Raw genomic sequence first — 22,606 nt, 5'->3', positions numbered from 1 at the left:
TCTGATTGGCAGGTATATTCAACGACTGCAAAGTGAATTGAGTGTCATCTACATGTTGCCAGAAGATGGAGAATTACAGCATGAGGACTTGCTTTTGACAAAAACATCAGGATGATGCCAGAATCACTTGGCGCCCCTATTATGTACACAATCGAAAACAAATTTACATGACAAATTTATAAAAATATGTGAACCAATTCATCACACATATGTTCAGAATTTTTAATCTATGTTAATTGTTTGATAGTAAGCAAGCCGATGAGACTGCTGCTGCTTTGTGCAAGCTATGGCCTGCAACCTATGTCTATCTTTTGGACCCAATACAGCATAAGATAGGCTATTATACTGGCCAAGGCTTCCACTTTTTCCATATAGTATATTTAGCCTAATAAGATAATTGATTGGACTAGGCAAAAGTTGTTTTCACCCACCACAGAGTACATAGTAAAACCTCAGTAAAGAAATGTTAATTTCTTTAGAGAATGTAATTGTTGCGATTTTACTTAGCAAATCTGCTTGTAGCAAGTTTGTGTTCCCTTATCTAACAAGTTCTGGAAAATTCAGTGCCTAACATACAGCACAATTCAGAGTTAATACGCCTACACAGTCTCTCTAGAAAGTTTTGTGAATATACACGGCTGCATAGACTGGAATTGGTCCGTTCTGTCTGCATTAGATTACATAATCTAGATGCACCGTCGACCTGCACTGGGATTTGCCAAGTGTAAGTGAGGTCAAGACCGTTCAATACGGATTGGAAAAGGAGTTCTCCACCTAAGAAGCGGACAGCATTGTTATGAAGAGGCTGAACTGGGGGTGGGGGGGGGTAAAACACAAGCTCAGTGTGTGTTCCAACTCCCCAGTTTAGGCTGTGGTGAGGACACATTTCTCTCCTGGTTTAGCCTTCTAGCTGGGAGGCCGGAAACTTCCCAGCTGTCATGAACGCAGCATGCCAGAAGGGGAGAGAACGTGTTGGTATGGCTCTTTAGTAACAAAAATTTACCATAATCTAACTTCGATAATAAATTAAGTTAAAAACTATACCAAAAAGGCTTGTCAAATCTTGCTCAATGCAGAAGAATACAAGAGAAAAAAAAAAACATTTACAAATAATACCTGTGGCAAAATAAACCTTTACGTTTTTTGTAGTTTTTAAAAATTGTGTTTCGATTCCATTCCTAGAAGAAGCGTTGCTCAGAGACACAGACCAGTGGTGGGTGAAGATTTTAAACATAGTAGCCGTTGTTGACTTTACTCAGAAATTAAATCTCAGATTGTTACGCAGGATAATAAATCTGCTCAGTAACAACAGCTTAGTGGTCGGCTGGGTCACACTCACAGAGAGCATTCACCAATCTGCTAGATCCCATTTCTTTTTCTTCAGTTATTCATCTTACCGTTTCTGTATACATTTTTCTTTTTATAAAATATTTTATTCATACAATCATTTCTTTAACTATAGCAACATTACTATTTAACTTTTGAGTGGCAAGATATCAGTCGCACATCACCTCATAAGAACAATAGTATATAAACAAATGCAAAAAAAATCTGTATCCATTTGAGTACATCTCATTTCTCTTTTCTGTTCAGTTCATCCTGTGTCTGTACACCTGTCTGTCTGTCTGTCTGTCTGTCTGTCTGTGATGCGCCTATGGGAGTATTGCTGGTCCTGGTGGTGTCGTGTGATTGGTAGAGCTCTGAGCGGCGGCCTCGGCTGATTGGCCAGGAGGAGGGCCCTGCGAGGCAGGAACAGGCTGGCCGTTGGCTGGCGCTAGGCGACCCTCACGCCGGCCCGTTCACGGCTGGCTCCGAGGACACGGCACTCAGATCCAATCTGGAAAGACAAGCAAAGGTAGACAGATGGATAAATATAGAGACAAATGGAGAGGCAGAGACAGGAAGTGCAGCCAAGTTCAAACCCTGAGGATGAACTTTCAGACACAGCAGACATGGGCCTAGGGTACAAGGGAGGACAGGTATCAGGACTTACTTGGCCTCCTCTATGGCTGACATCTCCTCTAAAGGACCGTTTGGAAGTTCCATAGAGGGCCGACACTTCTCACTGCGGACAGAGAGACAGGAGAGGAGAGATAAAGACAAATTCAGTAAGCAGCTGCCATAGGATCACATTAAGATAACCGTCACAGCATGTCTGATAAGGTTTTCATGGAAATCAGTGTTGGTACAGTACAGCGTTACAATGTGTGTACAATGTATGCACCAGTTTGACATGGACGACTCATTTCCCAATGATCATTTTGGCTTCCGTTTTGTTTGTAAAGTTAAGTCTCTACTATTTGGGGCTGGAAAGAAACTTTTGACTGTTCTTGAAGCTGTTTGGGAACAGTATTTGTCCCACAAGAACAGACAAGAATACATATTGAGAAATCCCTGCAGAAAACTAATGTGTTACAGTGGCAAAGGCATGCTGTGACTAAACATTTCAGTATCAATTGTGTTGGATATTGCAGACAGTGTGTGTGTGTGTGTGTGTGTGTGTGTGTGTGTGTGTGTGTGTGTGTGTGTGTGTGTGTGTGTGTGTGTGTGTGTGTTGTGTCTGACCCTGTTTTGGGGCAGCAGGCTACAGCTGGGTTGTTGAGGCCTGGTCTCTCTGGATCCACACACTCCACTCCCGAGTGCTTCTCCTCCGATGAGCCGCACTTCTCTTCATCGCTGGAACACAACACATCCACACACACATACATATGTAATAATAGCATCTGAGGAGATTCACACCGACCCCCGACCCCCACACAAACACACAGAACACACACAGACGTGGATGTGAACAGCGATGCATGCTGGATGGGATGACAGAGCAGAGTAAAACAAAGGATGGAGGTGTTGAAAGGGGGGCTGGGGGAACTCAAGAAACAGGATGCAGGCAAAGCATCAAAATGTACAGCAAATGGAGAAAGTCCATCGTTTTGTATGTTTAGCTACATTACTCTGACTTTACGAGTGCTGTGCCAGAAAATGGCAGGCAGGCCTAAAAACAGATTCGGACACCGATTGGACCAAAATTCATTGTGCCAGCCGTCAGTCTTGCTTTGTGTCAGAGAACCACCAATAAGCTTGTTGAGGCCTCATCCAAAGTAAAACACCCGCAAAAATCCAAATGGAATCCAGTATCTGGGGGTGTAACAAGTAGAACTTATCCAGAGCAATGTGCAGTAACTACCGTAGTAGAAAAAAAACAAAACAAAAAAAATATCTTATAATCAAGCAGCCAAGTTTGAACAGGAACGTTCAATGTTCAAAATGTAATTTTAATGTTTTTAACAACTCAAACCAGCTAGCGTTGACACTGGAATCTGGGGGGGGGAGGGAATCTAATAAATATAATACATACTTATATATTGTAAAGCTGTTATACTACTTTGTACAAATAGGAATTAGTGCTAGAGCAGCAAAACATGTCTGTCTTGATAAATAAAACTTGAGATTTGTTCTGCCTACCTCATTATAGAAAAGTAAAGTTTGTATAGGCATGTGATCACAGATGTTCAAATTGTGTTTGTGATTTAGATAATAGTAATTAAGTGTTACGCCTTGAACAGTACAAAGTGGTTGCTATGTGACACATATCAGAACCAGTGCACGTTTTTTTTTGCAAGCACATGAATATTTAAATTAACTGGTATGCGGCCACAGGGGTGTATTTATATATTAACAAATTATATCATTACGATTTAAATTGCCCATTATGTGGTCATAGGGGCACGATTACAATATTAAATCATTAATATTTAAATGAACAGTTATGTGACAACCCGACTCCACTTAGGTTAGTAGGTTTGCATGATTTGAATCAGTTGAGCTTGTAGTATCTGGCAACCCAGGTCCAGTATTGTGACTGTTGTGCATATCAGAATTTATTTAGGAGATACCCCTTAAATTCATTAAGAAAAACACGTAATGAATCACATTCTTAACCTGAGATAATTCAACACAAGTTCATGAAAACTGAATAATATGATATAATACTCAATGTTAGTGGCTGAGGGCCAGAGCCAATGAGGAGGCAGATAACGGTAAAGAAAAAAAACAAACAAAACAAAAAACGTTTGTTTTTAACCACATTGTAATTAAACGTGAGGAAGGAGAGGCCAGTTTATAAAAACTTAGAACAGTTGCTCATTATAAATCAAAAAAAAAAAATCTGATCTTAAATTGGCCTGCCCTGTTCAGTTAAACAAAAAAATCTTGAAAATTACATTAAATAAAAAATTGCACTTGGACAACACCTTTGGTAGAAACACATGCAGAATGGAGAGAATGAAATAAAAAACAAACAAGGAGCTGAGACCAAAGAAGATCAAAACTGGGAAAAAAAAGTTGGTGGTTGACGTGACAACAAGACTACATCACGGCTGCAGGCTGATCTCTGATTGGCTGTACATACCGATAAGATTTCAACACCCTGAAGAAGACCACACCCACAACGCACAGCAAGAGAGAGAGGAGGGGAAGCTCAGGTTGTAAGTGTCGGTCAGTCAGTCAATCAATCAGACAGTTGTTATTTACTCAGACAGACAGACAGTACTATGCAGCATCAGCAGACTCGGGGACAGAAAAAGGACAGTGGACAGTCGGTTTCAGATTCTGTCGACCAAAGACAGTTTGTGTTGAAATGACCTGGCCTTATATTCTTAAAGCTAGAATAGGTTCTAGCTTATCCTGCTATATCCTATAGTCTTTGTTATGTAGCCTAATTTATCATTTTTATCATCATCTCTTCTAATCTGTTGTCTTTGCCTGAGGAGGAACCAAAGGCTTCGGAAAGGAAGATCTAGTAGAGTTGAAAACCTCATTCATATCTTCCAAGTTATCCCTTGTCACATTCTCTGCACTCTAAATGTTCTGTCTAAATCTGTAAACGGCACATTTACGGAGGCTGTTAAAGTTTTGTTTTTGTGTTCTTTTGTCTTTGCGTCTAGTTTAACACCACCGATACAGGAACTGTGACAGAGAGGTAGAGTGAGGGTGCTCATAAGACAACAGATGTGAAAACACTCTAATGGGGACACGTCCTGACAAGAACACATTCTGGACAAGACACGTCAATGTGAAGAAGCAGTATCGTGGAGTTTATTCCGGTATTCCTCAAAGTAGGGTCCCGCTGATATAGGTTTTTGAAAGCCGATAGCGGTAGTTTAGGATTGAAGCGGCCGATAACGATATTCTGTCACTGAGTGTGGAGAGGTGTGTAGTGTTGTGCATGTTGGCGTGTTTGTCTGACCTCTTGAAGACTGCCGTCTCGGTCTTGGCGTCAACGGTGAGGCTGACGGTTTCTTTCATGGAGCCGTTGATGACTGTCTCGGTGATGCTGCGCTGCTCGCAACACGCCTCCTCCTCAGCTTCGGAGCTCCCACAATCCTTAGGGGCGGGGGAGGAGGGAGGGGCCATGCTGGCGCCCAACCAACCGTCACAGTCTGCGGGGGGGGAAGGGCAACAGCAGGAATCACATTTGAGTAATTTCAAGATTAAATTATATATGTAACACAATCATTGACATTTTGATTTCCACCATCAGGTTACATGGACATGCATATGTATGTATGTATGTATGTATGTATGTGGGTGTGTCTCACCGTCAGGCTGCATGGGTGCGTTGACCCCCAGAGGGTCCATGGTCTCTACGCTGGTTTCCATGGCTACAGGGGAGTTGCACCTCAAAGGGTCTTTGGGGCTGAGAGAGAAGAATATATATATATTTTTTTTAAATCAAGTTTAAAAAGCACATCAAATAAAAGGCAAACCTACTCATGCAATAATTTAAAACAAGTAAAAAAAACAAGACTATAAAGCGTTAAGTTCCTAACTTAGAAATAAACCAAGCAATATTCTCATTATGCCGTCTCCTTTTTCCCCCCAAAGTTTGCAATTTCACAGCTGTACAATGAGATTATGTGTGGGAACAGGGGTAAGCAGTCTGGTTTCCACTACTGTTGGGTTGAAAACCACAATATAATGCAACGAATGGGTGTGTGGGTTGGTATATTCCTCTAAAATGACCCCTTTGTAAAATTCCCTGATGTTCCCCGACTTCCAGAGAGATTTTACCCAACTCCTTGACTTTCCCTGTCTGGGATACACCTCTCCAAATTCCATGGCAATTCAAGTTAATTCCGTGACCAGCAGGAAGCCTACCTGACAGGGGTAAAGTTGGAGAAATCGGCCCAGCCTGTTTCTGAGTTGGAGGTAGCGGCGGAAGAGGCGCTCCAGGCTGCCTCGGGGATCGCTGTTGCGGAGGAGGAGGGGGAGGAAGAGGGGGAGGCGGCGGTGGCGGGGTTGTTGGGGCTGGAGGCTGGAGCCGTAGAGCTACCTGTTTCCATAGGGATGTCATCAAAGTTGGCGGTCCACACCGGCCCTAAAAACAAAGCAAGGAAGAAAGCTTAGACAATAGGTAGGGATGCAACTGTAGATGGAGTATCTGTAGACCAAGTGATGTGAATATGATGCACAAATCTTGTATATATGCTGTAAATTCAAGTACGTTTTCTGCATATTCTCCCATGTGTTATATGTTGCACATACTGTTTCTTGATAATTTAAACTTATTCACTTATTTCATATCGTACATATTTCAGATTTTTTGGAGATTTTGACTCTGCATGTTCTATTGCTTTTGCTTTGCACACCATAATGTTGCATTTCAAATTTTTTGTTTCCTGTATATTTAAAATAAAGCAAATGATTTAAATCCTAAAAGACATTCTGCAGTATACATCAACTGACACACACAGAAACGTTTGTACTACTATACTTGCGAGGGCATTCAGTAACTAACTACATTCATTCCCTAACCTAAATGAAACCTAATCTTACCCATAAACCCCTTTCCTCATCTTTCTATCTTTGTGAGGACATTCGGTCCTCTTAAGTATAGAAATAGAAAAGCACACACACCCCTACCTGTGTCGACTTCCATTCTGTCGTCAGTGCTGGGGTTGGAACCTTCAAATGGATCCCTCTTGACGTCCTCCTCCTCTGAGTCCGTGCTCTCCTCGCTGTCTGTGCTGCCTGAACTCCTGATGTGAACACAGAGATAAACTGGGATTAGTTAAGGCGTGCAGCTTAGTTTATTTAGGAATACATACAAAGAGAACTATCAATGATGTGTGCAAATGTGTGTGTATTGGACCTGGGACGTCTCTGTGCCTCTGGTGCAAAGGTGACATCTTTTTCATCCCAGATATCCTCCTCATCAGAACCAGCATCTTCAAACTGCTGAATCTTCTCCTTACAGCGTGCTTCAAACAAAGCTATATTCGCCTGGGGAACACACACACGGGCCATATCCTTATAGATACAGTTTGAATGTACATGCACATACACACAGGGACTTGCAATCTTACAAAACAAAAACCACCCAGCTTTAGAACAGACTTAAAACAGATGTGTTTACCTCCCAACACACAGACATTGACATTTAGCGCCGTTTTGGTCCAAGCTTTGGTTCGAGTGCAAGTTGCAGCACTGAAACTGTTCAATAGTTTAGCCTACTTTTTCATAATAAATCCTCTGATTCAAACCATTATCCAGACATTTGTGTTTTGTGAGGACATTTGGCTCAAAACTATACCGACATCAGGAAATAACGCAAGACATGCTGCAATTTAAAAATATCTCCGTTCCTCACGTAAATGTGCAATCTTTCCATTTTACTATTCCGAGCTCAACTAGAGTAGCAATGGGTGAAACAGTACATTTTCATTTTCCCATCCACCCCTCATTCATTAACTACACATGGTGAAATCAGGTTAATAATCAATATACTTACACTTTCATTTGTATTCAGTGAAAAATTGATGTCTGATATTCTATCAAAGGGAATACTGCAATGTTAAAGAGAACAGAGTTTAGTTTAGTTAGGGTCGTTAGGCATTCACATATATGGCAACACACAGACAGACTAGCAAACAGCAGTAACCAGTTCATGTTCAATACTGTATTGATGGCCCCAACGCCCCAACCCAGGTTCATCAAAAAATAACAGCACTATTGTCATATTGAAGGGAAACAACCTGGACCACAATCAGGACTTTGTGTTATCCTAGACAATTTTGTTCTTCACATGCATACATGCTATGTGTTTTACATTGGTCAAGTAATGAAAAAAAAAGGAAAAGAATGGCTCTTCATACATAGGCCCTTGAACTATTCTAAGTTCCAACCCCGAGATGAAGAAACACTTTGAGAAAGACTTGTGCCAAAGACTTAAAATGCTTTGGAAATTATTATTCTTTTATTATATTGTATTCATTTTCTTTAAACCGGTAGTACCATTTACATTACAAATCCCTTTTCAAGATCTGACCATGACAGAATCAGTGACAAATGTTGTAGACAAGCTATATACAACAATGTCCAGGTGAAAAAACGTAACTAAAATTACTCAGTATCCCCAGTATCGTGTATCAAACAGTTAGCTGAATGGATCATTACATCCCTAGTTTTTAGGGAGCAGAGAACAAGAAAGCCCTGTCGCCTTATTCAGTTCAAACCAAAAAGAGCCAAGTGCAAAATCAAGTCATTTGACTATATACAGTGAATACAGTCAAGTTTTCCAGAGATGTAAGAGTGTAATTAAGGGGGGGGGCCTCAGACTAACTCATTGGTAAACTTTTATCTGTGAGGCCATTCTAAGAATGGACGTGGAAACAGGGTACAGTGTATAAACACGGTGAGAGGAGGCATGTGAATATAAAAAGGTCACCACAATCAAGCACTGGCATTAAAGTGTCTGTGACCAGTCTCTTCTTAGCTGCAAAAGGAAACATTTACTTGAGCAATTTCTTTACAAGGTCTTAAAGATGTAGCCTCAAGGAAAGGCGATGTTCAATTAAAATTCCTAAGTACTTACAAGATTCCAACATTAAAGAGACTCAATGACATCCTGAACTTAAGTCCGTTCTCTTCAGAAGACACTTGTCACATTATTGGAGAAGCTGATTAGATTGTAGTTAGCAAAGAAAATTAGTTTGGATAAAGAAAGCCAACAATGATGGCAAGCCGATTTTATGGTAGCCAAAGGATGAATGTTGATAGTTGTCTGTTATAATGCAGAAAAAAGACAGATAAGCAAAATGTACTTTGAAATACCTAGTCATGGCTAAGTGGGGAACTGAACAGAACGCACTAGGAATTAAAGTGCAATATGAAGCAAAGGTTATTCTAGTTACCTAAAACTAAGGCGAGGCATGAAAAAACATTTTCATACGGTCCCCCAAGAATGACGAAGTCCCCTCTGGGCCAATCAGTATCAAATATGTCAGCTTGTTTTGACCCGTAATTGTAGTGCCCCCTTGGGTCGATCAGTGTCAATTAAAAAATGCCTGAACGCAGTGGTGAGATCCATCATTCTCCCAAATTTCATCAATAATCTGATCAGTGGTATCTTAGATATCACATGTGGTACATGGATAAACAAATGAATGAAAGAATGGAGACCGAACCATAGTCTTCCTCCAGATTTCATTGTGGGGACAATCAAACTAAAATATATGTCGTTGTGGTACCGGTACAGGGTGTACAGGGAGCATCCCTGTAACGCTGGGCTATTGGCAAATTTTTGCCAGTGTGGAGAGGGCAACACAGAAACAAGACCCCAGACCAAAAGATCTGGTGTAAAGAAGAAGTGAGCAGTCCAAATCAAGCATACAAGGAAGGAGTTCAGGTCCCTGAAGCAGCAGCTGAAGGTGAGAGAGGAAGAGAAGGTACCATGGCATCTTGTGGAAGAAGCTCGCTGTTCTTGACAAATTGTAAGGGCAGGGGAGCGAGGGCCTGGAAACAGGCTGCTTTCATTGCAAACCCATTTGGGTTCAAACAGCTACTCGGGAAGAAAACCAGTGGCTACCTTGCTTGCTCCAAAGAGATCGACCATCACCTCCATTATACCAACAGTGACGCAGCAAGGGATCGGGACTCGCATTGCACTACCTTGATATATCCACCAAGACAGTCAACAGTGGGAGCCCAGCTGAAAGGAGATCCAAGCTGTCAAGGCTGCCAGAGCCCAAACACAGACACACAGCCAAGGTTTGCTGAGAGTCTGGATTCCCGACAACTCAAGGAACACTGAGCAGTTCAGAAAGGGAAATATATTTTTTCAGTATTGAGAGTAGAGAGTACCACCTCAAGAATACTTATGTTGGCATTTGAGTGCAGGATCCAGTGCAATCCCTAAAAAGCCAGGGTGTAGTGAGCATTACTTTGCTGATTAAAGAGGCACAGGAAGGCAAAGGACTAGGCTATGGTGTGGCTAGACCTCATCAACACCTATGGGTGCATATGCCTCAAGTTGGTGGAAACTGTTTTAAACCAGCACCACATTAGTCTTTCAATCTTTGCAGAGGGTAGTCCAAACTGCAAGCCCTGTCCAGACATGAACCCTACAACCCCCACCACCATCTGTCCCTCTCCACAGGAGCCATACCAGTCGACAAAACCCCCACTCCATAACTCCTTCCAAACCAATTTAACCCCTTGATAAACAGACCACTCCCCACCGCCAATACCACAACCCAAACAATTACGAAGAGCTGTCAGGGTTGAAACACAGTGTCCTTTTCTTGTACCCAATACTCATTTATGTTCTCTTGAAAATGTGCAACAGCAACAACATTAAACTTTGAATTACAAAAGAAGCCAACCCTTTAGGTCTTTGTTGATACATGAACTCCATTTTCTTTGCACAATTTTAGATTGGCAAATGTGAAAAGCCACATTTTTACTAGTGTGAAGGCACCTACAATTGTGCCTACAATTGTAAACTACAGTTTACCTATCCACACCCCACCTTCTAACTCATGTGCGTTCATGACAAATGGGAGGTATCCGACCAGAGGACAGAGTTTTCATTTAAAGCTGAAATGAGGGGTGCAGCAGATGTCCAGTGTGAATTTGGTTTGGCTCTGGTAAAGAGAACGTCCTCTCCTGGTTTACCTCTCTAGCTCGGAGGTTGAATGTTTCCCAGTTGTCTTGAAAGCACAGATAGGCAGACCCCACCAAACACCTTTGACCAAACTAGGATGGGAGCAGGCCAGTATTGGAGACACCAATATAAACATTTTGTGACACACTGATTACAAATGAGCTCACAAATGAGTAGATGCAGTAAAAAAAAAAGTGTGTGTTACTTAAAAATTTGCTGTTACTACATTTTATTCTTCGTCCCCAATTGGCATCATATAGTATCATCTATTATTGACAAACCATTCAAGACAACCAGGAATTGGGAAATATGGGAAATGTGCTCAACCTGCCAATCCATCCTCTCAGGACAACTGTCCTCCAATTAGAGTTTCACAATGTATCAATTCTTCACACAGTATCTATATTATATACAGTATACATGATTGGAATTTGTAGTGTATTGATACAAACTATACAGTTTGTAGATATGATAAGGGGACAAATAAAGGCAAAAACTGATTTTAGTGTTTTCTTTCCTGTTTATAGGCAAATTATGCAAACTTCTGTGTGCTGTAGTGCACTGAGGTAACTTTCAGAACATGGAAACATGCACACTGAAAACACAACTCTTTGTACTCTAGTGAGTTGAACTTTAATACATACACCAGTAAACAGGCTCAGTTTGACTGGTGTCTGATCAAGTGTGTGTAAATTCATTGTGTTACCACATTATTTTAATACTCACAGTTACAGAGAACATGACTTTTGTTTTGTAAAACAACAGGGGTTACAACAAGTATTTAAATGGAGAATTGCAGAGTGGATTCTGAATCTGAGAAAATATCTGGATGTATTGGTGTATCAATTATTTCACCCAGCTCAACCTCTCATCACACCGGGATCTTCCCAATTCTCAGTTGTCATGAAGGCTTGCGGAGTGCTGCCAAATTAAATGTTAATGCTAAACCCCAGATCTATGTAGAGTAAGGGGAGACGGACTCTACAACACTCCATGAAGTCCTTGGTTAAAGTGAAGCTCACATTTTTAATCAATGATAGACAACTAGTTATCTCTAACAACCCACAGCCCTTACAGCAGACTATACCGCCAAACCAGCCACCTAGCCCTCAGGAGCAAAAGAAAAGGGACAGTGCACCAAAAACATAAAAGCTGGATACATTTTCTTCTCTACAGGTCATGTTTTGAGCTGCCATCCTTTATTATGGCAGTCAGTTAAGAAAGCAAACAAGGGACTTTGGCATTGTTTGGAAGCGATGTCACTGATTTTGGTAGGAAGAGGCTTAATGCTCAAGTGAGGCAATTTTTAGATAAATATATCTACAGATTGATCGATAAATTCTCTCAACCCGATACATCTTCTCGATAAAATTCTCAAATAACCGAATTGAGGAAAGTAGACTAACCAGCTTTGCAGTGCGATTAGTGTCCTGTCCCTTTAGTGTTACACAGTAATTTTTAGAAACCAAGTCCAGTCATGCAGGATGAGTACTCACTCCACAACATCGTCCTGATCAGCAAACTCTTCGTCATTGAAGCCGAACTGCTCAATAAAATTGGACGTCATTTGTTGCATCTGATAATCAGAAAAGGCCTGGCAAAGCCCAGGACCAACGATAATGATATAGTCTTGGCTCTACACAAAGCTGGTACTCATTTACAATACAGCAAATGTAAATATTTAATAAAAATAATATATAATAGGTAAGCTAGACAGGTTAATAGTTAAAAAGAAAAAGAAAAAAAACTAAAACAAAGCACAAACATGCATTAAGAGTCAGATGCCAAAATGCTTTAACATATTAGTTTTACAATTCAATTTAATGTAGCCGGAAACTTTACTAGAAAACATTAGTTCAATTAGTTCAGTAAATAAAGAAAATAAATTAAAAGATTTTAAATAGAGAGATGACTGTGTAGATTGTAACAGAGCATGACCCATAGCCACAAAGCATTTGAAAATTAAGACTGCTGATCTGTGATCAATTTTAGCTGATAAGGAAGGGAAGTTTCATTTTATATTCTATGACAAAAAAAGTCTATGGATGAAAATGAATGAGGTTTCTCTTTCACAGGGGCTACATTTTGGCGCTACAAGCAATTTTTGCAACTGCGTTAAGTCCCCAGTCTCTACTAAGAATTTTACATTTGATGAAACATCCATGTTAAGATTAACTGTCATAGACAGCAGCTTAAAGGAATACACCCATAAATTGGTCACATTTACCAACTTACTGATGATGCAATGAGAAGATTGGTAACAGTTTCACCTCTTCGGCCTTAGTGCGCTGTAATGTTTTTGAGTGCCATGTTAGCTCACAGCATACTACAAACACAATGTGCTAAAAGCATTAGCCTGCATCATAGCAAGCTAAATGTACAGTGGGGTCACAGAGGTCAAACTGCTACCCATCGTCTTATCACACAACGGTAAGCTGATTATTTGCCTACAAGTCTATTTAATCCTTTAACTGAAAGGCATTGGTCGGAGGAAAGGTTTTTCCTGATTGAGAAAATGGATTACAGGTCTTATTAGGCTATGACATATTGCTAATATATTGGCAACGATTAAGGGCAAATCTAGAAGGACTCTTTACACGTTAGTTGCGTGATGCCCGTGATGTTATCCACGCTGCCTCTGTCCCATTTGAGGATCCCCATCTTTACCGAGGTGATATTGCCCATCTACACTGCTTCAAAGAGCTGCCACTGTAACATAATTCCTATATCCAAATAAATGCCTCCGTGGGCAAAACAAGGATGAGAGAACTTCTGTTCCTTACGAATAAGATTATCATGGAAACACTGATGAGTGTTTCTAGATCAGCAAACCTACTGCGTGAACATCTGCTTGGCTATGGGCCTGCTCTGTCTGTGTGTCTGTGTCTGTGTGTGTGTCTCTTACTTGTTGTAGAGAGGAGTCCTGGTGAAAGCCGCTGTCTTTAAAGTCCACCTCGTCATCACTGGACGAGTGGATGTGGTGTGTGTTCACCTGGAGAACAAGGTAAACAGGAATCAACTGCATATATTGCTGAGGCAATGATGTTTATTTGACATATCAACAACATCTTGAGCCCTTAATATTGCCTTTAGCAGAGATGGAAAGAAATAAGTGGAACAAACTGTTGAATTGTGAGTAACACAACAGTCTAACAAACAAATTATGAAAATACAGTTGGTCTAAAAAGTCTTTCTCCACTGCCTCAAAATGACCACTGTGCATTACAACCTTTTAAGAGCTGCACTGAAATCTCAAAAGAACTTGGGAATCCTGCAAGGGAATTTGGAGAGTACTGAATATCCACTGTCAAAATTTCCATTATATGTAAAATATTGAGTAAAATATTGATCTTTTCATAGCTTGATCATTGAAGTCTGTTTGGTCTACAGCTTTCCCTAGTCAAATTTACCCAACTGAGCGTTCAACTTGTTTGTGTCAACTATTTAGCGACTGCATATCGGTCTCTCCTTTTCTAAAAACATACATCTCTACATGTATGGTGGAATAAAACTGATGAAGTTGACAGTGTTCATATGTGGCAACTCACCAGGTCAACAGTGTTTCTCTTGTTTGTGTCAGCCAGCTGGCCAGAAATAAAGGCCTCCCATCTATCTCTGTCCTCCTCTGGGAGCTCTGCATCACACACACACACACACACAAGAATGTCAGGGGACAAGACATGTTTAGAGTTTATTTTTCAAAATTTTAGTAGCCGACATTGCCGCTGGGAGACAAAAACCTCAAACCTCTATTTTTCCAGAATCATCACAAAACGTACTCAGTATTTAAGGTAGCATGTAAAGGTTCGTTTCACCTTATAAAAAGCAATAAAATTGTTCCAATGTTCGTGTGATAGCAGTACACGCTACAGTGCACGACATGAAGTGGGACAAGTCTTGACATGCTGCGGTCAACTTATCAAATCTGAACAGAGATAATAGCCGATCAGATGAGCCCAAGACAAAGAAAGAACAATGCTCCACCTCTGTGTTTGTTTGGTTGTGTAATGTAGTGGAGCGAGCGTTCGTCTTTAGGGCTCTGGTAGTGTGTGTTCCTCAAATCCAACTGGTCAATTTCAGCAGAGTAACAACTACTACCAACTTTACTCCTGCTATTTTCTCCACTTTCATTCCGCTTGTTTTTGTAGTTAACTGCCAGCTCCCCATGTGGCGCCCAACTCTGCCAACTCATTGTTGTGATTTGTCAGTCTATGTCATCTCCTCTAAAAAGTTGGAACTTTTCAAAACTTTAGAAAGTGCTCCACTTGGCCTAAAAAGACACCATCTGCCTTGTGGGCGCTCCCCATTACCTTTAACGTAAAAAAAAAAAGATGCTGGCAGTTTCAAAAAAGCGGAATCATGTGAACATGCTGTGTGGAGCTACATTGTTACGTAGCCACTGGCTTCAAGGTTCAAGAGGGATGTCATGAACAGCAGCCCTCAGCCAATGCTGCCCTGACCAAAAAGACAAAACAGTCTGACAACTTTCTGCCAGATTTCTGCCCAGAAACTGCTGGAGGGATTGAGCACAGCTAAGCGATGTCACAGGAATAGAGTTAATTATTCAATATGGGAATTTCCAGTCACACAGTCTAGCGTCGATTATCTGAAATTGAAAGAAAGTGCTGGAGCAAAGGAGCAAGACAGATGGAGACGGAGAGAGGTGTGAAGAGTCCGACAGAAGCGTAGAGTCCATACCAGAGATGAGTTGTTGTATCTGCGGTCCGTTAGGGCCTTTGTCACAGTTATGAACTATAGAGTTAGCTATTCTGGTAAGGTGACCCATGTAGCCTCGCCGCCGACCACCTTCCGCCCTAGAACACACACACACACACCATATTACTATGTTTGTAAGGACATTCCATTGACTTCTACCTTACTATTACTTTGACCATTAAACCTAAACATTAATTGCTTCACTAATCCAATCCATTTCTAATCTCGTGACAACATTTGGAACACACTTTCACTTCAAAACAGTAAACAAAAAAATGCAAAGCAGAACACAAAACACACATTGAAGCTTCACTGCTCCTTGGCCTTTCGATATCATTGGATATTTCCTGCTCCATCTCCCATTGAAAGATACAAGAGTTAATACTCCGAACACTTAGTGCTACTGTTGTTAAGTACTGCTCTGGATCAGATAACAGAATACTCACTGTTCTTTCTCATTGGAGCTCCAGGCATCCACAATTCTCTGTATAAACTGGCACTTTTGAAACAGCTAGGAGAGAGAAATACAGAGAAATGAGATGCGGCTATAATTTAGTGTGCCTATGTCTGTGCTGACAAACTAAACAGAGAGGCCAAGTTTGAAAGAAGCCTACACCGCATATTTAGGAAGTAACCCATCTGTACTAAGCTGTATGTTATATTTGCTTCTAGCTAACTAATCAGATAGGAGTATAATAGTCAGCTAATGTAAAAAGGCTCATTTCAACTGGGGTCTGGTCAGGTGTGTGTATGTAAATTCATTGGATTTCACAGTATTTTACAATTGCACTGAATGTCAAGGCTTACAGATAACATGACTTTTATTCAGTTCATGTTGGTCCTTTTTGTATCTATTCTCCCAAACATCTGCCTTGAAATAAGCTGGTGTTGGCTTAATGGCGCCACCTAAAGGAGTATTTATAAAAGTGAAAATCAAAATCTGATCTTGTGTAAAACAATAGGCGTCACAAGTATGGATATGCAGATTTGCGGAATCGATTCTGAATCTTGACGTAGCGGTGAATGGATTTTTTTCCCACCCGGCACTGTAGAGTATTGTGATCTTACGTGTTTGATGAGGATGCTTTCCCTGGCGTGATCCTGCTCTGTGTCTGGCTGGCTGTCTGTGGGGGCGGGGGGCATGGCCAGGATCATGGCTGTGCAGATCTCCACCTGGATATGGAGGAAGTTGTTCCAGATGTATTTGAAATACATGTCCTGCAGAGAGAGAGGAGCGGGTGGGATGGGAGGTAGAGACAGAAATATTAAAAAGAGATGTTAGCAAAGAGTGCAAAGAGTCTACTATTGACTACTTTATTATTGAGGCAGTGTGTGTTAGGGTTGTCAAAAACATTGATACTGGTGCTTCAATACGTATAGTTGTATAATGTGCTTTAGGGCGTATTCACACCAGGCATGATTGGAGAGTCCCTAAATGTCGTTTCAAGGGCTTTTCCACCCTGACAATAAAATTCTGAGGGAGACGCTACATCCTTGTAAATTTTTGAATGTTATGGCAGCTTCGATCCAAAAATACAGTCATCGTAACAACCCTGGTGTGTGCCGATTGCGCGTGTGAGGAAGTGCGTTACTCACTAGTATGACTCCCAATGTGTTGAGGTTGATGAGTTCTATGTTGATGCAGTGTGTGTTGCTCTGCAGTAGGCTGGCCACCAGTCTGACCACGTTGAGCCTGGTGTTGCCCACGGGGGGGTCCAGCACCCCCCACGTCGTCTTCATCATGTTCTTCTGTTGGTGGGAGCATACAAAAGTGGCTCAGCACATACACAAAGTAGACAGTATCCATACTAATCGCACTCAGTACTGCAGTACGCGTTAGAAGAGGAATATAAACCTGCTGTGTCAGCATACATCTAAATGTTCATTCTGTGATTGGTGATGTACCATCAGTCATGTTCAACAGCTTTCTCTGTTGTTTTTTACGACAATTTCCAAGTTATACATCTCTCTAATGTCCATCCAACTTGAAAAGACACACTTTTGGTGTACAGATCTTGAATAAAATGTCCCAAAATCGACTATAAATTGAAGTATACTGAAACAGCAGATACCACAAACAATTTGAACACTAGGACTAAAAATTGTAAAATTTACATGCAGACTGCAACTTCTAACTGAAACGGCTGTCGTCACCACAAAACAATACCTTAACAGGACAAGTGTTCTCAACCAGCCTAACTCTTAGCACGGCTTGTAAAGGCAGCTGTCTCTCTCTGCGTTTTACCTTTGGGGGCTCCAGTAGCAGCTGGTGAAAGTCTTTCAGTCTGGGTCTGACCGCCTCCAAGATGCTGTGGTTGACTGAGAACGAAGGGTGGGACATTCCAGGAGGGCACTCCATATGGCCCTCAAACCTACAACATAGAAAAAAAAAAAAAACACATAACAATATTAGAAACATAATAGGCTAGTCCACCAGCAACAACTTAGATTATCAGTGCAGTGGGTTTGTATGGATACTGAGGGTTGGGACTTAACTTTAGGAACCAAAATGAGTGTATTGGAACCCGATCAAAGTCACAGATTTAGGAAAGGGTGCTGGAATTGGTATTTGATTTCAGGGTGCGCATATGTTTGGCATATTGCTAGCTGCTGACATTTGCATGGACTTTCCTGTTTTGCTTGCTATTCAGATGATGGGATTTTCAAGATGATTTTACAGTCAAACCCAAGTTTAACATTCATGCTGTTCCTCCTAATGGTGCAAGCTGCCTGACGTTATAGCACTTCTATCCAATTGAACGCACCGCAAACCCTATATACAGTTTCTCCCCGCTGTGCTGAAAACATACCCACTTGTGACTCCAGTACCAAGGTACATAGCAAACCGGGACTTCAATGCCATTTTACCCTCTTATATTCTCCCATTGCCTATCATCTATATCAGCTATGCCCTATTAAGAGGACAAATTGACATACGCTGGTCTCCTGGTCTCAAACAATGTGAGGAGGATCTGGATAACACTGACGATTGCAGATTCATTCTTCTCCTTGTCAAAAATGTTGGCTAACAGCTGCTCCACCGTTTCTTGCCTGTGGTGAGGAGGACAGAGAAGAAGAAAAGGGGAAGCAGGGTTCAATGTTAAGAATTTTTCCCACTTGCCTGATCTGGCCAGTAGGTCAGAGTTCTACTTAGCACTAGTGTGTTTTCACTGGCCCGGCAGGCAAAAATTAAAATAGACAACTAACTGATCGAAGGAAAACAAAAACCAGAGTGGAAATTCAAGAGTCTCTCCATTCATCCGTCTTGCCAATACATTCATCAGACCTGATGATGGTTGTCAGCTAGCTGCTTTGCCAAGATACAGGTTAGGTGCTGCTGGCTATTGTTGCTGGCATCGTGTGTCTTTGCAGTAATTATCGGCGCCTTTAAAAACAAGCCAACTAGACTGCCTTATTTGGAAATCACCAAATGCTACACGTACTACAGGAGTGATTCACCACTTTAAACCCAAGGCATCTTTATCTAAACCCCAAATCAATCAGATATTGCATTGAAATTTGAGAATGACAAGGCTGCGGTGTTTTTAATCTGAGTGAATGCATACTTCTCCAGCGTGGCCAGCAGTGGGTCAGGCTCTGAGCAGCCCTGGACCTGGAACATCTGGTCTCTACTCAGTCTGATGATCTCACACAGTGACTGGGAGGCATTGGAGTGTCTCTGCAGCAACAAAGATGGACGCAAAAAAGATATAAAATGGGCGATGGGGATAGAGAGAGGACAGAAGAAAGTGGGGGAGAAAGCAAGAAGTCAACATACTGAAGAAAAAAATATATGTCTCCTTTGAAGGGGACTTGTTTAAAGTCAAGATCAAACAAATCTCGGTGATACCAGCACAAAACCAGGTGAAATTAACTATGTCAGTGTAAATCAAAGAAACAAAGCAGACTAAACCAGACTCTCTCTAACTGAACATAGAGCAGATACTGAAATGTCTGAAATTTTAAATGGACAGTATAAGAAAAAGGACAACAGACAATTCATTGTTGAAGAACATGATGTACCACTGTGTCAAACAAAGAAGATAGGATGCATATTGTACTACTAACCCTGTTCTGTATTAATCCAAGAGTGGATATGCAGCGCTAAGAAACCTGTCACTGAATGTTGGGATGCTCCTCCAATAACTGGATTTAAGACTTTCAAAGGCATTTAATTCAGAAAACTCAATTTGATTTTTGCAAGCATCTGCAGATACCCTGAATAATCTTGCATGGTCCACTGGAGCAAACAATGGTATGTGAAACTTACATCTTCATCCTGTGAAGATTGTACCATGTCCACCAGTCTCTGGATCACCTTCTCCTCATTCAGCCACTATAAGAAGACAGAGAGAGGAGGCCAGGGGGTTAACAACAATCTGGGAAGTGGTCAGGACAACACCAAAAAAAGGCGGAAAATAACTTGGGGAAAATTTGCTTGATAAGTGAATGCAGAGAGGATCAATTATTTAGGCTGTATTCACACTCCATACCATTCATAATGGGCCCAGGTACAACTGAAGAAACCCTACATGTACCAGCAAACCACAAAGCGTTGTCCCACTACTCACATTGAGAACATCCTGTCGAAGCTGTTGTGGTTCAATGCAGGTAAGCATCCTGAGCAGCAGGTCCATGATGGCCGACGTCCCGATGTGTTTGATCATCAAGTCTACAAAGTCCTCCCGTTTCCGCAGAAATTCCACAATCTACACACACACACAAAAACAAACCATACACATCTTAAGGTTAGTACTAAGGTTAGGACTGATATGGGTTTTTGAAGGCCGGTACAGATACCAATATTTTTGGACTGAAGCTTCCGACAGCTGTTTTTGGTGCTGATATTCAATATCTTTCAATTTGACCATTTTCATGACAAAAAAATCCAAATGAATTGCAAGGAATTGGAAGTATTCAGTATTCTTGTCAGGATGCAAAAGCCTCAGAAACAGCATTTAGACCATGGGTGCGTTCACACTAAGGAGCGGTTTATTAGAACTCTGGAGTGTTTACTCCTTTAGTTCAGTCTGTTTGGCCAGGTGAGAACAATGCCATTTAAACTCTGGTGGCACCAAATAACAGCACCAATACCCCTGAAAACGCAAGTCTCAGTCCTCTAACAAGAGAACTGAGGTGCGGATCGTTAGGAGTGAAAACGCGATCAAAACCAACTACAGGAAATGACTCCAAAACGCAAGGGTTTATGGGTATATGGAGGTGAATGTTAACATCTGATTGCCAGCAGTCCTCAAAGTGCTGCTTCAACATGACCGCCACAATCGGCACACACATTCAAAGTTAGACAGTATAAATCAGACCCATTAATGTCAAAAATGTACTAATAGGTGTGGCACCACATCTCTAAAAAATATGGGGTGCCAATCTGTGAAAATGCCCTGCAGAACATTCCAGTGGTGAGATATCAAGTCAACAGACACAGAATCACAGACACAATACCGCCCAAGCAACAGGCTTACCTGTTCAGGCTTGCGTCCAATGAGTATGGAGAGGACCTTGGAGAAGAAGCTGGCCAGTAGCGGGTTGAGGGGTGGTTCGTTCTGGAGGAAACCGTACAGTTTCATCAGCAGGCTTTCATCTTCTCCCAGTCTGTCGTTTATCTGGCCCACGTCTGACGTCAGCAGCTCACACGATATGTTGGGGTACCTGGGAAAATACGAGGCATATGAGATGTGGGATGGCTTGCTCAGCTGGGGCACCTTCATGCACTGATTTAAACATTTGAACACCACTATTTAAAAGAAGAGATGATCAATTAGTCTGAGCAGCTAAAGTTTCAGCTATGGCTTTTTCAAACAGGCAATTTCAGATAACTTTCCATGCAAAGTGGCACTGTTACAACGGCATTTTAATTGGCAGTACCTCTGCAACACCTCCACTTGAGGTTTAAACTGAGAGGAGCTGCTCCTGTCTATCATGACAGTGTTTCCCCTAGAATTTTTTTCAGGCCTGGTGGTACGCACCGGAAAAACCCTCAACAGACGAGGCGCGCGGGATGGCATATTGGCGCGGTCGGCTTCGGTCAGATGGTGCAGCAGGCGGTCTGCAATTTATATTTGCGTTCAAATTTTTGTTCGCTTGGTATATTCAAGACTTGAGACAAAGTGATCACAAGGAGAGGATGACTTAATAAGCTGCATTTATTACATAAAAATAAGCTGTGTAACCTATGACCTTTGCAAAACATTAGCATTATGACCTTTGCAAACATTAACATTATGTCTTCCATCTTCTTAATTTCTCCCTTTCTTCACAAACTCCCTCATATCAAAGCTGTCACGTTTATTTGTTTGTTTTCTCAGCAAGAGTCGTGACTTGTGATCAGGCAATAATTAGGAAAGCCTAGGGGACCTAGATCTCTCTCTCTCTCTAAATAATGACATAGGCCTAAATAAATTAAATAAACAAACTTAAACATGTATCCTTGTTTACTTTTGTGGTAATTCAATAACAGACGCAATTTTCAAAAGGCAAGTGATAATTCAAAACCAGAGAGACCATCATCCTACAATGTATTGCATTTAAAACTTGCATTAGTACAGATGGATTCATCAACTACAACAGTGAAGACCCTGGTAAGTTATTCATTTAATATAATTGTGCTTCTGTGGTGATATAATGGAGATATGACCATCTATAGTGTTTTCTATGGTGGTTTCCTGTGAATTGCGCGCCGCGGCACGCGGAGAAAATAGACCAGACGGCGAAACTGGCGCTCCAGATTGCGAGCCGGCCGCGGAGCTCCGTGGCGGGGAGCTCCGCGGCCGGCTCGCAATCTGGAGCCGGTCTGAACGGTCAAATCGGTTAAAATGGGCACCGAAAGAAAACTGGCTGCGCTTCCCGGTGCTTCCGCATGCGGTCTGAACCCGCCGTTTAGGACACGGTGTGATAGCAGTGGCACTCGCATCACGTCAAGAGTTTCCCAGG

The 22,606-nt window shown here is 41.6% G+C and overlaps 1 protein-coding gene across 5 annotated transcripts in view; it reads right to left on the bottom strand.

Moving 5' to 3' along the window:
- Positions 1-1,218: 1,218 nt before the first annotated feature.
- ppp6r3 (protein phosphatase 6, regulatory subunit 3) overlaps positions 1,219-22,606 on the bottom strand; it is a 30,863-nt gene continuing 9,475 nt past the window's right edge. Inside the window, exons 4-25 of one of the 5 annotated variants that reach the window (XM_071915073.2) lie at positions 21,139-21,325; positions 20,230-20,367; positions 19,929-19,994; positions 19,225-19,337; positions 18,596-18,709; positions 17,904-18,030; positions 17,255-17,407; positions 16,727-16,876; positions 16,105-16,169; positions 15,641-15,756; positions 14,491-14,576; positions 13,848-13,934; positions 12,439-12,536; positions 7,790-7,844; positions 7,151-7,281; positions 6,916-7,037; positions 6,157-6,376; positions 5,598-5,695; positions 5,246-5,438; positions 2,566-2,676; positions 1,994-2,065; positions 1,219-1,837 (exon numbers count right to left, since the gene is read on the bottom strand). In XM_071915073.2, the coding sequence (XP_071771174.1) occupies positions 1,786-1,837; positions 1,994-2,065; positions 2,566-2,676; positions 5,246-5,438; positions 5,598-5,695; positions 6,157-6,376; positions 6,916-7,037; positions 7,151-7,281; positions 7,790-7,844; positions 12,439-12,536; positions 13,848-13,934; positions 14,491-14,576; positions 15,641-15,756; positions 16,105-16,169; positions 16,727-16,876; positions 17,255-17,407; positions 17,904-18,030; positions 18,596-18,709; positions 19,225-19,337; positions 19,929-19,994; positions 20,230-20,367; positions 21,139-21,325 (2,554 nt within the window). In that variant the 3' untranslated portion in view covers positions 1,219-1,785. The remainder of the gene's footprint in view (positions 1,838-1,993; positions 2,066-2,565; positions 2,677-5,245; positions 5,439-5,597; positions 5,696-6,156; positions 6,377-6,915; positions 7,038-7,150; positions 7,282-7,789; positions 7,845-12,438; positions 12,537-13,847; positions 13,935-14,490; positions 14,577-15,640; positions 15,757-16,104; positions 16,170-16,726; positions 16,877-17,254; positions 17,408-17,903; positions 18,031-18,595; positions 18,710-19,224; positions 19,338-19,928; positions 19,995-20,229; positions 20,368-21,138; positions 21,326-22,606) is intronic. The other 4 variants (XM_071915074.2, XM_071915075.2, XM_071915078.2 and 1 more) reach the window with 4 other exon arrangements.

The sequence above is a fragment of the Centroberyx gerrardi genome, chromosome 4 (genome assembly GCF_048128805.1).
Source record: "Centroberyx gerrardi isolate f3 chromosome 4, fCenGer3.hap1.cur.20231027, whole genome shotgun sequence".
Lineage (NCBI taxonomy): Eukaryota > Metazoa > Chordata > Actinopteri > Beryciformes > Berycidae > Centroberyx > Centroberyx gerrardi.
Note: the sequence above shows the minus strand (reverse complement) of the source record. Positions and strands in the feature narration are given on the sequence as shown.